The following is a 16,009-nucleotide window of genomic DNA, read 5'->3' as shown; positions in this document are numbered from 1 at the left end:
TGCAAATAAATTCATTAAATATCCTAGAATGTGATTTTCTCGATTTTTCTCATTTTGTCTGTCATAGTTGAAGTGTACCTATGATGAAAATTACAGGCCTCATCTTTTTAAGTGGGAGAACTTGCACAATTGGTGGCTGACTAAATACTTTTTTGCCCCACTGTGTGTGTGTGTGTGTGTATATATGTATATATATATTGCAACAACACACCAGAAACAAAGTCTCAGGGCTTAAGATTGTCAAACCAACAAGGAGCCTGTACTTCATTGAATTAGAACCTCAAACCATCAATTTGTGTCAGTAAGTTTTAAACAGAGACCGAGTCCACTGGCAGATAGTTCCAGTATGTCCTTGGCCAGCCTCTGTGCTGTAGCTATCATCCTATACATCATAACAGTAGAGGAGCAGTGGAGCGGCAGACAGATCTTCTAAGAGAGCCCTGGGCACAGAAACACTGTGGGAGAAGAAATGGCCATGGCAATTTATCTGCAGATAGCAGGGGAAGTTGTGCCTGCTTCCTAAACTGCCTCACTTTTTTCCCTCTGTCTATTTTTACATGTTATCTTTGCCTCCATTTGCCTGTGCTGAAAAACCAATCTGTTCCAATAAGCTTATCTATTATTGAGGCTCTGGCCCCTCTGCTTCTCCCCCTCTGGGGCGGAAATTGCTCTGGCCACTCTGTGACTGCCCTCTTCCATTAGACTGTATAGCCAGTGTGTGTGTGTGCGTGCGTGCGCACTAGAGACGTGATGGATCCAACCAAGAGAAGGTGAAGGTTGTAGATAGAGGTGTGCACTACCGGTCAAACTTTTATTTTCAGTTTCATCTCAAGGTTTCAGTTTCATGTCTTCACTACTATTCTACAATGTAGAAAATAGTCAAAATAAAGAAACCCTCGAATGAGTAGGTGTTCTAAAACTTTTGACCGGTAGTGTGTGTATATATGTGTGTGTGCATTTGTGTGTTCGTGCGTGTGTCTTTCTCTGCTTGTGGCAATTTCTCCCTCCCTAAAAAAAACGCTGAGTGTAACATAACATTAGGAACACCTGCCCTTTCCATGACATAGAGGATGGTCCACATACTTTTGGTGATGTATTGTAGACTGAGCAGGTGAATCCAGGTGAAGCTATGATCCCTTATTGATGTCACTTGTTAAAGCCACTTCAATCAGTGTAGATGAAGGGGAGGAAAGAGGTTAAAGAAGGATTTTAAAGACTTGAGACATGGATTGTGTATGTGCGCCATTCAGAGGGTGAATGGGAAAGACACAAGATTTAAGTGCCTTTGAACATGGTAGTCGGTGCCAGGCGCACCGGTTTGACTGTGTCAAGAACTGCAACGCTGCTGGGTTTTTCACGCCCAGCAGTTTCCCGTGTGTATCAAGAATGGTCCACCACATAAAGGACATCCATCCAACCTGACACAAATGTGGGAAGCGTTGGAGTCAACATGGGCCAGCATCCCGGTGGAATGTTTTCGACACATTGTCGGGTCCACGCCCTGACGAACTGAGGCTGTTCTGAGGGCAACGGGGTGCAACTCAATATTAGGAAGGTGTTCCTAATGTTTTGTACACTCAGTGCATATTTCTCCTTCTCTCTTCCTCCCTCATCAATGCGACCCATGGTCTCTCTCTTGTTATCTACCTCCTCCCTTATTCCTACCCTCCTCGCTCCCTACCTTAGTATCATCCTTTATTGACCTCCTAGTTGTTTTTGTTAGCTACTCCTCCAAGTGCTGAAGGCTCATTAAGAGTGTTCAATTCGTTTTGGAGAACGTACATTCGCAACAACAGTGTCTGTTCTAAGCTCACAGGGTGTGCTTTGGAGCAATGGCTTTCGAGGGAAAGAATCTGAACTGTACATTCTGGGATATAATAACATTAATGACATGTTTTCTTTCTGTCTATTATTCCAAATCCAGTGTTTTTGTTTAATTATATCGCTTTTTTTATGACAGTTATGATTGGGCTGCATACACTCTGGTAACAGTCATTTGAGTTGTCTGGACCTTGGAGTGTTCTGGTCTCTCACATACAGAGAGCTTGATTTGTCACATAGAGTTGTTGGGTTTTCTCTTTGCCTCCTATTGTGAGCTGCTGAGCTATCAGGGAAAGTTCAGGAGTTGCCTGAGGTCAGACTTTGCTGCTGTGACGAAACCACTGAAGTAAATGGTCTCATCCACCTGAACAGTGCTGTCCTCTCCCTGACTGGACAGACCTGGCACGGAGAGAAGATGGAGCGCTTGAAGTCAGGCTTTTAGCCGGCAGTGCAGGAGAGAGGAGGAAAAGGGGAGGGTGGAGAGGGAATGAGGGCACGCTGTCCCAAATTTAGAAAATGTAATCTGCTGTGGGGCAGACATGTCGCCAGACGCAGCCAGAGCAGAGTGCACCTGGGACGGCCTCTTTGCGCTGAGTGATTCATGGAGCTCCCCCAGGCTTAGCATAGGCAGCCTCCCTATCTATAGTATCGTTTGTCTTCATCTACATTATCTACCTGAAGGAGAGGGAGAGAAAATGGGGCAGAAAGTGAGAAATGGAGAGAACGAGGATAGAGAGAGAGGAAAGGAAAGGAAGAGCTAGACGGGGGCAGAGGGAGGAAAGATTTTGGGGCAAATAGAGAGGGTATGGCATATTAAGTAGGTGTCAGGGAATGATGGAAACACTGAGGTGGTGAGTAAGACCCAGGCGGAGTAGAGGGCAAGGAGAGCGGGTTCGAGAGGCGAGAAAGACATAAAACAGATATAGATTTAGAGTAGCGGTGCTGTTTTCCCCCACACTGTAAATAGGTCAACCATCTGCATTGTAATAGATATGTATGTTGGATACATGTAGTTAATGATGCTTGGAAAGGGATTTTGGAATATTTATGTCAAACAGTGTTTGATGTTAGTCTCCTCTCTGACCTTTGACCCCTGTGTGTTGCAGGTATCTGGATCAAACCAACCCGAACCTCCAGGATGAGGGTTAAGAGAGCAGACTTTGTGGCCGGATGTCTCGGTGGAAGGGTCATCGTTGCTGGTGGACTAGGTGAGCACTTTACTGCCCAAATAGATGCTTGGGTTGCAAAATATCCCAGAACCAATAAACTACTTGGCCCTGACAAATAACAACACCACTTACAGCACTAACAACAACAAGGTCAGGTCCTAACACTAAAACAACCTCAAGGTCTAGTTCATGTGAACAAACAAAACACCTGCGCATTAATCTTAGTAACACAGTGTGACAGTCACACCATGAGAAGTAATCATGTTAATTTAGGCAAATGAAGTTCCCATTGCTTTCTAATTTTCCCCTTGATTGAATTGCATCATAAATATACTGTGAAAAAAAAACAGTGAATCATGTTTAGAATGAGTAATCAGAGGGTTAGGGTTTCCTTCACTGCGTGTTTGTAAGCAGTTTACAGTTATAGCCGTGGCTCAGTAGGATATAGAGCAGAGTTTACCTCATAATGAGACAGTGTGGGAATTCATTCTATTCTCTGTCTTTGTACACATTCTGTGTAATTTGGTTAATGTATTTGTTCATTTGGGTCTCCATGTCACAGCTTAAGGAGACAATGAAGCGAGCTTAGAATCTGTCATAAGAACTGCTCCCACTGTCTCTGTGCTAGAGTTAGAGAGGGAGGGACATTGAGTTTGAGTGAGAGATGTAGAGAGAGGAAAGACACAGGGAAGAGAGGATGCAGAGAGAGAGAGAATACAGTTTGAGCAGGGGGGGGGGGGGGGGGCTGGTTCAGAGAGACTGGAGGAGAGAACGAATTAGGAAATGTTACACTCAGAAATGTCAACAGTCTGGGCATGATCATTTTAATCCAAGAAGGATCTTTTTGGATTCTGATTCACATATGTTATATGGCATATTTCCCTTCCTCTGACTTTTGTCAAAAGCTGGTAAATGAGGGATCTGCTCTTAGTTTAACAGCCAGCTGGGAGAATTGTCTCTGTCTTTTTCTTTTGAGGCTGGATGAAGCACCTATTTATTATTCATAGTGTTGAATGTGTGGAAGCCAAAGGGCTGCTTTTCAGGGTGACATCAGATTGCCATTGAAAAGCTGGAGCCTCCTCCGCCATCTCTGTATTCTCTCTTCATCTGTCTCCCAAACAATTCTGAGTATCTTCACTTTTTCTCTCAAATGTTTTAATTTCTCTCTTGACCTCCCCTCACTGTCACTCTCTCCCCTTATCACATATATAAGACACATTGATATATGTATGAATATTATGATTAGAGAATATTTGAATTAACTTTGAAGAGATGGCTGTGTGAAGGTGGATGATATGCAATTATGTGCACAGCCCAATATAATGTCACTCGTGTACACACACACACACACACACACACATCCTAACAAATCCTAAGAGGTCTAATGATTTAAATGTCTTTTGGTCATTTCAGGGATTTGCTTATTTCAGGCGTGATATTTAGTCACCGAAGCTAACCCCCTTTAGCTGCTTTTAGGTCGGTGACCTCACATTTCTTTGTGCCGTTGTCCAGTTCTGTCCTAAAATCTATTGCAGGCAAGTGGTCCTAATGTGCCTAATCCCCTTCTGCCAGAACCCCCATGCTGCTGAGGCCAATCCAAATAGGGTGGTAGGTAGCCTAGCGATGAAGAGTGTTGGGCCAGCAACTGAAAGGTTGCTGTTTTGAATCCCCGAGCCGACTAGGTGAAAAATCTGTCAATATGCCCTTGAGCAAGGCACTTAACCCTAATTGCTCTTGTAAGTCACTGGATAAGAGCGTCTGCTAAAAGACTAAAATGAAAACTTTTTTCAAAATGATCTTGGTCCATTTGACACAGAACAGAATACGTGGTCAAATCCAATTTAGTAAAAACATCCCCCTCGGGAAAACAAACATCTAGTAGCAGAGAGGGGGAGATAGGTTAGGTGTTAGAAAATGAAAGGCGTGACAGGAAGCTTTGAGCCCCGAGAAGAGCGGAGGAGCGGTCCTTCCCGCACAGCGCTATGGAGGAGTGTGTTCCTGTGAAGATAAAAAAGGAGCAGGTCTGAGCAGTACTCTGATAACCATGAAAAGACGATTCAGCTCGACACTTTGTTCTCCCCAGAAATTATGAGAACAGTAGCCTAACCCCCACCGACCAGTCCATATCATCTGCAGCTCATTGAGTGTCTCCATGGAAACCAGAAAAACTTAGCAGCAGCTGGTGGCGTATAATGACACGGATAGGAGCCCAAATCCTGAAGCTTGAGGAGAGAACTCACTTTGACTGACCCCCCTAAACATATGAGATATTGCTGTGTGTGTGGTGGAGGGAGAATACGATTTGTGATAGTGGAGGATATACACTAAGTGTAACAAACATTGAGAACTGCTTTTTCCATGACATAGACTGACCAGGTGAAAGCTATGATCCCTTATTAATGTCACCAGTTGAAAAAGTAGGTAGATGAAAATATTAATTGATTGGTACACTGATACACTGAACATGTGAAAGTTGTTACAATTACAATTATTGTTGGTTGTTATTATATGGTAATTTATGCACATTTAAGTAGCTACAGTGGCAAGAAAAAGTATGTGAACCCTTTGTAAATACCTGTATTTCTGCATAAATTGGTCATAATCTGTCTTCATCTAGGCCACAACAATGGACAAACACAGTCTGCTTAAACTAATAACACACAAACAATTATACGTTTCATGTATTTATTGAACACGCCGTGTAAACATTCACAGTGCAGGGTGGGAAAAGTATGTGAACCCTTGGATTTAATAACTGGTGGACCCTCCTTTGGCAGTAATAACCTCAACCAAACGCTTTCTGTAGTTGCGGATCAGACCTGCACAACGGTCAGGAGGAATTTTGGACCATTCCTCTTTATAAAACTGTTTCAGTTCAGCAAAATTCTTGGTCTCTGGTGTGAACTGCACTGTTGAGGTCATGCCACAGCATCTCAATCGGGTTGAGGTCAGGACTCTGACTGGGCCACTCCGGAAGGCATATTTTCTTCTGCTGAAGCCAATCTGTTTTTAATTTACTTCTGTGTTTTGGGTCATTCTCCTGTTGCATCACCTAACATCTGAGCTTCAATTGGTGGACAGATAGCCTGACATTCTCCTGCAAAATGTCTTGATAAACTTGGGAATTCATTTTTCTGATGATAGAGAGCTGTCCAGGCCCTGAGGCAGCAAAGCAGCCCCAAACCATGATACTCTCTCCACCATACTTTGCAGTTGTGTTGAGGTTTTGATGTTGGTGTGCTGTTTTGTGCCTTTTTTTCTCCACACGTAGTGTTGTATGTTCCTTTTGCAAACTTTAGACGTGTAGCAAGGTTTTTTTTTTGGACAGCAGTGGCTTCTTCCGTGTTGTCCTCCCATGAACACCATTCTTGTTTAGTGTTTTACGTATCGTAGACTCGTCAACAGAGATGTTAGCATGTTCCAGAGATTTCTGTAAGCCTTTAGCTGACACTCTAGGATTCTTCTTAACCTCATTGAGCATTCTGCGCTGTGCTCTTGCAGTCTTTGCAGGACGGCCACTCCTAGGGAGAGTAGCGACCAGTGCTGAACTTTCTCCATTTATAGACAGTTTGTCTTACCGTGGACTGATGAACATCAAGGGTTTTAGAGATACTTTTGTAGCCCTTTCCAGCTTTATGCAAATCAACAATTCTTAATATTTTGTTCACGTCAGCCAATGTTTCTTGTGAATAACAAACTCAAATGTTGTGTTTTATAGGGCAAGGCAGCTCTAACCAACATCTCCAATCTGGTCTCATTGATTGGACTCCAGGTTAGCTGACTCCTGACCCCAATTAGCTTTTGGAGAAGTCATTAGCCTAGAGGTTCACATACTTTCCCAACCTACACTGTGAATGTTTAAATGATGCATTCACTATAATATAGAAAAATGCAATCATTTGTGTGTTATTAGTTTAAGCACACTATACTTGTCTATTGTTGTGACATAGATGAAGATCAGATCAAATTTGATGACCAATTTTGCAGAAATCCTGGTAATTCCAAAGGGTTCACATACTTTTTCTTGCCACTGTATAATGTACATTTCAGACCAAAGCCAGACCAGAGCTAGTGCGAACCTGAGCTTATTAACTACACCCAGGACCAGAGCTGGACTAGAGCTAGTGCAGACCAGATCAGTAGTTGTGGTAAGTAGTTGTGTTGCAGGTTCTTTGGGCTCTACAGTATGGATGTGGTCAGTAGTTGTTTGGTCAGTTGTTGTGGTCAGTATTTGTGCTGTTGTGGTCCCAAGTTGTGTGATTCAATAGTTTTGTGGTCAGTAGTTTTGGTCAGTAGTTTTGTGGTTTGATCAGTAGTTTTGGTAGGTACTTGTGTGGTTCAGTAGTTGTGTAATTGTAGTTGTGTTGTCAGTAGCTGTAGTCAGTAGTGGTCAGTAGTTGTGTGGTTGTGGTCATTTGTTTTGTGGTTCAGTAGCTGTTTGGTCAGTAGTTTTGGTAGGTCGGTGTTTAGTTCAGTTGTTGTGGTCAGTGGTCGTGGTCAGTAGCGGTCAATGGTTTTGTGGTTGAGGTCAGTAGTTGTGGTCGGTCTTTGTGTTCAGTGTCTAAACCACGATAGTTGGGTGTGAGAACTGAAATAAGTGTGATGAGAAGTGATCGGGTGAAATAGGAAGTGAGTGAAGGGAGACCTCTTCGCTCGATCCAATTAGAGCAGCAGGATCAACGTACAGTCCACCCTTCTCTTTACAGACAGGCAAAATAGCCAGTTATTTAGAGCACGGTCCACGATCCTGAGAAGGACAGTATTAGAAATCTTCCCGGTATTGTTCCAGGTCGTCCAGACCTGGGAAGCATTATAAATCTTCTCTGTATCGTTCCAGGTCATGCCATAATGTAGTTATTTTGGTAGATAACACTCCCTATTAGCTGAAATTGTATTTTTTCAAAGCCATTTTATCTGTCGCTCAAGTTGTTCGGTTCGAAATAGATTCACAAATCGTGTAGCTATGGCAAGCCTGCTCCCTCCATGGCTAAAGCCAGTGTGAGAAACATGCTAACAAATGTGTATGCTATGAAGCTAAATCAATACTGCACTCTGACCCAGAACTCTTCTTTGCTAGATTCATTATAGTGTTGTTATGACTGTCCATGAGAATCCAAATAGGTCAGATCAGGTTTGCAATGAATAACTTCAATCAGTCCCCAAGGAAAGAACTAGTAGGGATTAACAAATCACTTCCTGTTGTAAATCAAGCGAGAAGATCCAGGCCTGCGCTCTCCAGATTCACCAAAGGAATGTGCTTTGTCTCAATAGACCTTTTTCCCGCTGAAACTCTAACACGTTCAAAAGCAAATGCTGGAACAATATTTCTAGTATAGAACGTGGGGAATGGTCAGAGGTGATCTATAGAACACTGTTATTTGTGACCCGTTTCAGGAAACGACTTATGTCGTTGGTCACGACTTCACAGGAGAGCCGGTTGAACATAAACTAGATTTTTTTGCCATGTGCCTTAACAAACTTTTATGCCATCTGTAAATACAAATAAAATTGTTAAATTACAAGCCTAGTTGGTTTAGCCACAGTTAAAGCCAGCAACCTTCCCGTTAGCCATGATTGGCTGAGATAATGAGTGGCCTGGATATGCTGAGAGAAGAGTTTGGATTGGTCTGCCATATAGCACGCTTCTGTCTATTTGAGCTGGTCAGTATGTGTAGGTAATCCTGTTTAACACAGCTTTTTGAATGTATTGTGTAGTAAAACTGCATAAGTGTTGCGCTCCACTTTCTGGAGGAATGGGTTTTGAAATCAGTGGAATTCGAGTGTGGTAGCTAAGGAGATGGAAAAACCACCAGATTACATCTTCAAACTAAGGGCAACCATGGCATCCGATAGGAGACGCATCCATCCATGATGTATATGGGTAAGAGAGTCTAGCAAGCTACATTTTCAGATATTACACGTTTTTAATTTTGAAATTCAATCTTTTCCTTTCAAGTTAAAGTGTACTGTTAGCTAGCTAGCTAACATTAACTGGCTGGCTCGCTAGCTAATGTTACATGTTTGATCTTATTATTCATATCTCAGAGCCATTTTCTTGGCTAGCTATAGCCCAATGTTAGCTAGCTAACATTGAACCTGGTTGAATAGCAGATTCATGCAGGGTAGTAACATCATGAGTTGGGATTATGGTTTATTGTCTAGCTAGCGTTGTGAGCGCACATCGCCCAGTGTGTGCTCTGAGAGCGAAACGCTCTGAATTTACAAACGGACAATCTGACAGCACAGTTGCAGAAACCAACGCTCTGGGTAAGAAAACAGCCTAACCAGCTTTGCTAGGGCGAGTAATGTTCAGCTGTTCTCTCATTTGTGTTTGGAAGTAGCTAGCAAGTTAAACTTGGATGCTTGATTGCTATTGTTACTACAGAATGCTCGGATGGTTCTTCCCTCAGCATGTTGCACCTGGCCATCTTCTACATTCTCCTCAGGTAGGTCCTCCTCAGGTAGCTTGTCTCCTTGTCTACTGCCAAAGTTACTCAGAACCGGCACTGCAATAATGATTGTCAGTGTAGTGTCCATCTTCGTGCAGAGCCCCTCCTTTAGGTAAGGGAATCATTATTTTTTTCACACTCCAAAAACTCTCTCTGAGACCTCTTGCCAGGATATGAGAGGTGTTGTATGCTCTCTCTTCTGTGTCTGTGGGTTTAAAAGCGGGGTCATAAGGTACCCACTACAGGCATATCCATTGTCACCAAGACAATTGATATTTGTCACCTACTAGGCCCCTTGTTCCAGCATTGCACACAGATGACTATTGTCCAAAAGATTATGCTGTCATGGGTGGATCCTGGCAATCTAGCTACGATGTTGGTGAGCTGACCTTTGTCATAACAGACAGCCTGCACGTTGATGGAGCGGTAACCTTTCCGGTTATGGAATAGTTCTCCATTCCAGGGTTGGGCTTAGGAATGTGTGCATAGTCTATTGCCCCTAGTACACCTGGGAATCTAGCTCTCCTGTAAAATCCAGCTGCTGTATCCTCTGTAGGCTTGAACCTTATGTACTGATTCTTCAGACTGGCAATAGCACTGGACCCTGACTACAATCTTGCAGACGGTTGACTTGTGGAGTCAAAAAAGGTCCCCATCCACCATCTGGAAACATCCAGTTGCGTAGAACCATTGATCAATAGGCTTAAAATGAATCTAGGTTTACAGTGAACTAAATTTAGATGAGAGGAAGGATTTAATTGAACTAGGAATAATTTAAAACTAGGTTTAAAATTTGGTCCAACAAGATTAATAGATAAACTTTGATTTAAGCCAGTTTAAGAGTTAATTCATCTTGGTGCAACCCACCCTTGGAGTTTAATTTGGGAGATGGTAACTCTTTAAAGAACCGCTCTCGTGGTGCCCCAGATCCTAATTAGTTAATTGTTACATTATTAATATAACTTTGTCACAATTAAACATAGTTAATTAGAGAAAAAACAGATTAATGTTAAAGTCAAATCACAACAGTGTTGTTAAACAAAGCAAGGAAAGTGAACTTCAAAACATGATGTAGTTTTATTGGAATTTGCTGTTGTTGGTAAGTAATGAATCTGCTAGCTTCTGACAAGACTTATTTAACCCTTTGACACGTACCAACAAATGGGTGTGATTATTCTACAGTGGCCCCTGCAGCGTACGCGCAAACTGGTGTGATTAGAATGCTTATTTAGAATGTCCAGTTTTAATTGACGCAACAGTCAGCATTTGAGATGGCCACTGCTTTTTTCACAGAAACATTTTGCACAAATACAGTCCTTCCAAATGTATGTCCTGAATGTGACCAGTGTATTTTGGGATGCAGTTTTCAGACATTCATAGAAGTAGAGACAACATAACACAATCATCCAAACTGGAAAATGTAGGCTACATTTGTCCTAGCGCTAACTGAGGAAAGACTGATGTAACAAAAGCAGTCATATTTAGCTAACTCTTGGCTGACAGAAACCACAATATGAATTAGCTAATAGAAATTACTATTTACAATTCATCACATCACAGGCGAGCTCACCATTTATCAAAATAATTGAGTAAAGCACTTTCTAAAAATCAAAATTAATCAGACGATGGGTAATTTGTGCACGCCACTATTTTTTTTCTTTTTCGCGTCAACCAAAGATACGGGTCTGTTTGCGGTATGCATGTTGAAAGGGGTGTGTCGTCTACGATCCTTCACTTCATTCACTTCTGGAAGTTTACTCGAAAGATGAGTGAAACGTCATTCACTTAAGTTATAACATCTTTGGTCTGACAGATGTTTACATGACACCCAAAATGCATTTTATAATGTCAGCAACATGGTGCCACACATAGCTGGCAGATGGCTTAGCATTAGCTCATCATAATCAGTACAACCTTAAAAAAAACATCATTACACATCATTACAATCTATGCAAGAATTAGAATGCATGATTTGTCACCAGAACTTGAAAACGTGAATAAAACAGTGAATACACAATGCTCCATACATACATACATATGATATACTACAGTAGAAACGACCACAAAATAAGGGACTGATTGGAATGCACACATGTCCAAAGTTATCATTTGTAAGGAAAACAACAATGAAGGCATTGCGAGCACCATCCAGAAAATGGGCCTCAGTTCGTGCTAGACTGCGCAAATGTCTGCATAATTGATCTGGGGAAACACTGGAGAGGTGATTGTCTGGTTCAATCAAGCCTCAAGTTGTCCTCAACAGTGAAATGGTCTACTTCTATGTGAATTAATTAGGAGGCGGACCACACATGGTGAAAAGGTTAATGAAAGCAGTTGATGGGTTACTAAAACAGTTCTACCTCTTGATTGGTAGAAGCTATTCCTGTTCGGTTTTCAGATTTGAAAATTAGAGGAAGATTTCATATGCTCTAAGTTTTTGTCTGACTTGTTGGGGATAGTGGTCAAAATGGCAGTTGTTTTTAAAAGGTTACAGAAAATGATGTTGATGCGGTTACTAAACCAGCTGTAACGTTGGATCAGTAACAGATCATTGAGGTCCTGAGGCCCATTGTTGTGTTGATTAGAATATGAAGTAATTAAGCATACTATCTATATACAGGGTCAAGTTCCAGTACCATATTTACCATGTGCAGGGATACTGGAGTGATAGAGGTAGATATGTAAGGTGACTAGGCATCAGGATATATGATAAACAGAGTAGCAGCAGTGTATATGATGATTGTGTGTGTTTAGTCAGTATAAATGTATGTGCATATTACTGCGTGTGTGTGAGAGCAAATGATGTTTGAATGTTTGAATATTGATGTCCATCAATACTTTCCAACAAAATTTACTGAACATGAGCAATTTTGACAAAAACAATGGCGATATGTTGCCCTAAGAGTCACAATGGCGATATGTTGCCCTAAGAGTCACAATTATTTACAGCTGTAATTGCTGCCAAAGGTGCTTCCACTCAATATTAACTCTTGGGGTGTGAAGACATATTGTTTTTAATTCTTTATTCATTCAGAAAATGTTATGTACTTTTTCTTTCACTTTGATAGTGGAGAAGGCTGTATAGATCTGTTGGGGGGAATTCTAATGGAATCCCATTTTAGATTACTTTTTAAGGCATCGAAATGTGACAACTGTTCAAGGGGTGTGTAGACTTTCACTAGGCACTGTATGTGCTTTGTTTTTTAGTTAAGTTCAAGTTTTAATTTGCTTCTTCCAATCTCTCCTAGTGCATTTACATGTTTTTTTTACAGACTACAGTCTACTCCCACCGCCACCTGGATGGATGCAACATGCTGCATAATTCCACCTGTGGCTCAGAGACTGAGAGGCAGATCCCATTGCTAAATTAGACAGACGGACCCCCCAGTTCAAGACGACAACACAGCTATCCCCCGGGGCCCTAGTCTTAGACACGTTTTTCTTATCATCAATTTCTGTCTTATCATTGAGTAAATAACCTTACTGGAGGGTGGAATTAAAAATGCCTTTATTTAGAGTAGCACTTACATGCCTATTTCTCTTTTTTAGTTTTTGTGTGTAATCCCGGAAGTGTGTTTGTGTGTGTGTGCTCATGTGTGACAGAGTGAAATAGGTTGAGTGTGTTTCACATTGTTCAACAGTAGGTAGTATAGTTGTGTTAGTTTGATCATGTGTGTATGTCAGAGGACCAAGCTCTACATGTTAGACTTCCTTCCATGTATCCCATTCCAGCCATTACAATGAAACGGTCCTCCTATAGCTCCTTCTCTGGTGTGTGTGTGTGTGAGAGAGAGGGTGATGAACAGGTCTGCCTGTCTCCTGTGGTGTGTGTGCGTCAATGTGACATTTGGGGGGGGGGGGGTGCAGCAGTCCTGGCCCCAGACAGGTCAGAGTGATGGAGTAGCTTGGAGGCACACTAATGATGTGGCTGTGAGGGGGATACACACCGGACATGCCTTTGTGCTCCTCTATTACGCCAGGCACTGACTAACACAGAGCTATTTGTGAAGCTTCAATCCTGTGTTCTACTGCTCTCTCTATAATGTTAGCTCAACTATAAAATATTGACGGTCACATTTTCATGTTAAGAAGGGAATAGCTGTTGTTTTTCAGGGAAGATCCATCTGTGTCCTTATTTTAGGGGGCAAACAATTTGTAAATTGGTGTTCATGATCTCATCGGTGTGTGTGTGTGTGTGTGTGTGTGTCCAGGTAACCAGCCGTCGCCCCTGTCGTCGGTTGAGAGCTACAATCCTGTGAAGCGGAGCTGGGAGTACGCTACCCCCATGCCCAGTCCCCGCTGCTCCTGTTCACCCCTGCAGACCCCCAACATGCTGTTTCTCATCGGGGGCGTGGCCCAGGGACCCAGCAACGCCGTGGAGGCTCTTTGTCTCAGAGAGACTGTGTGACACACACACGCACACAGAGACAGACGAAGGACTCAATGCAAGCAGGTGATGGACACTCATACAGACTTGTTTTTGCCTTTGAACCTTGCAGTTGGTGGGCAGCATCAAGGACAGTGACCCTGACACCTGTTTATTTCAATGGAGAAACAAATACTTTTCTACATCTTAGAGACATAATAGGAGTCAAATAAATAAGCAAAAAACAACACCACAGACGCATACACACTACACAAAAGACGCCTTTGAACAGTACAGCATTTTTCTGGAAAAAAGCAGGGTACTTTTCTGGAAACTAAAGGAACTACGGGCCATATCTGTTTCACTACAACAGTCAGGCTGCAGTGGCTTGTTAAAACACTTTTCTATCACCTTTAAAAAAGTAGAGAGTTTAGGATATAACATTGGGGTATTTGTCTGTGTTTTGGTACCTTCACAGCCAGGTGTGTGTGTGTGAAAATAGCACAGCTATACACATGATGTTCAAATCCCACACACCATGAATACCACCTCTAGAATGGCCAGGCCAATCCCTGCACTGTAGCATCCAGAGACAAGAGTGCTTTGGCACTAAGCAACATTTCCCTTTTTAAGAGAAAAATATACGTATATATTTTACCTCAAGAGCTTTGCAATGAACGACATATGAAAGGCAAAGGAACTGAAGGCAGGACAAAGTGCATGCTCAGAAAGTGTGTTTATTTCAGATAATCCTTAGGTGGCGGCTTAAAAAGAGAGCAACGGAAAGAGAGAGCGAAAGAGAGGGAAATTGGGAAGTGTGTTTTTAAATAGAAAATCGTAAATGGAAACTTCACCGCTAGACAATATTTGGGAACTGGAAAAACTCCCCTGCATAATTATGAGTGATGAGAGGTGTTTCAGACATTAATTATGAGTGATGAGCGGTGTTTCAGACATAATTATGAGTGATGAGCGGTGTTTCAGACATTAATTATGAGTGATGAGCGGTGTTTCAGACATAATTATGAGTGATGAGAGGTGTTTCAGACATAATTATGAGTGATGAGAGGTGTTTCAGACATAATTATGAGTGATGAGAGGTGTTTCAGACATAATTATGAGTGATGAGCGGTGTTTCAGACATAATTATGAGTGATGAGCGGTGTTTCAGACATAATTATGAGTGATGAGCGGTGTTTCAGACATAATTATGCACCATAGCAGTATTTTGTTTTATTTTTACGCCGGGAGAGTGCAACCAATGACATTATTGTTTTGACCGGGAGAGTTCAACCAATGACATTATTGTTTGATTGAGCCTACTGTCTGATCTAAAAATGAACGGAGTCATGTTTTGTAGCAATTATTGTGGCCTTTGTGTTTTGCTAATTACACATACATGCTAGCAGCGAGAAGATATGGTTGGCCTTGTTCAATAGAGCCATTGGACTGGTCTCAACGATGTTCCTATCTGCCACGACATTGCAGGATACCTAGGCTGACTAATTTTCCCTGGCTTTGTAAAAACTACAGCCTGACAGGAGCCCTACTTTGCTTTTCAAAATGGCGCCGTTACTAGTTTCTACATGTTAATGGGAGCTATGTTACCATGCACTGTCTATCCAAGATGGCTAAATAATTACAATGGCTGCTTCTGAAAATTCCGCTTTCCAAGAAGAGCTTGACGACGAGAGTTTTTTGATGTTCTTTTACATACTAACACAGGGACATACTGCCCTATTCACTTGAGCCGGAATACACTGAAGCCGAGTTGAGACAGCGAGAACAAGAATTGCGAGACCAGCAAGCAACGATGGGGAGCCACGGTCAGACTCCGACTGGTGGCACCTATGCGGGTGCTGTCCAGCCATGCCAGCAGAAGAGGAACGTCTGTGCTGCAACAAATTCTCTTGCTGGAGGAGGTCACTGCAGACTCTATGGATCATGTGTATGTGACAGACCATTGAAGGTTTGACTCACATATGGATTTTGGTGTGCCTGAGACGTTCTTCAGAAACTTCAAGATCAACTGGTGGAGGCAGCCTAGACCAGCTGGGCCAGGAGGGCAAATGACAAACAAGTAAGTTATTTTGCTGTCGGTAGCTAGCTAAGTTCTCTTTTCACATGAGGCAGTATTTTTCAGTACAGTATAATTTTGTGATCGTTGTCCCGCACAGTATAGTTTTGTGATCGATTCGGCCATA

The 16,009-nt window shown here is 42.2% G+C and overlaps 1 protein-coding gene across 1 annotated transcript in view; it reads left to right on the top strand.

Annotated features, from left to right (window-relative positions):
• Nucleotides 1-13,893, top strand: part of LOC135504409 (kelch domain-containing protein 8B-like) — a 111,064-nt gene extending 97,171 nt beyond the window's left edge. Inside the window, exons 4-5 of the mRNA XM_064922991.1 lie at nt 2,928-3,029; nt 13,651-13,893. Of these exons, the coding sequence (XP_064779063.1) occupies nt 2,928-3,029; nt 13,651-13,847 (299 nt within the window). The 3' untranslated portion in view covers nt 13,848-13,893. The remainder of the gene's footprint in view (nt 1-2,927; nt 3,030-13,650) is intronic.
• The last annotated feature ends 2,116 nt before the right edge of the window (nt 13,894-16,009 follow it).

The sequence above is a fragment of the Oncorhynchus masou genome, chromosome 18 (assembly GCF_036934945.1).
Source record: "Oncorhynchus masou masou isolate Uvic2021 chromosome 18, UVic_Omas_1.1, whole genome shotgun sequence".
Lineage (NCBI taxonomy): Eukaryota > Metazoa > Chordata > Actinopteri > Salmoniformes > Salmonidae > Oncorhynchus > Oncorhynchus masou.
The sequence above is the reverse complement of the archived record's forward strand: the minus strand, read 5'-3'. Positions and strand labels throughout refer to the sequence as shown.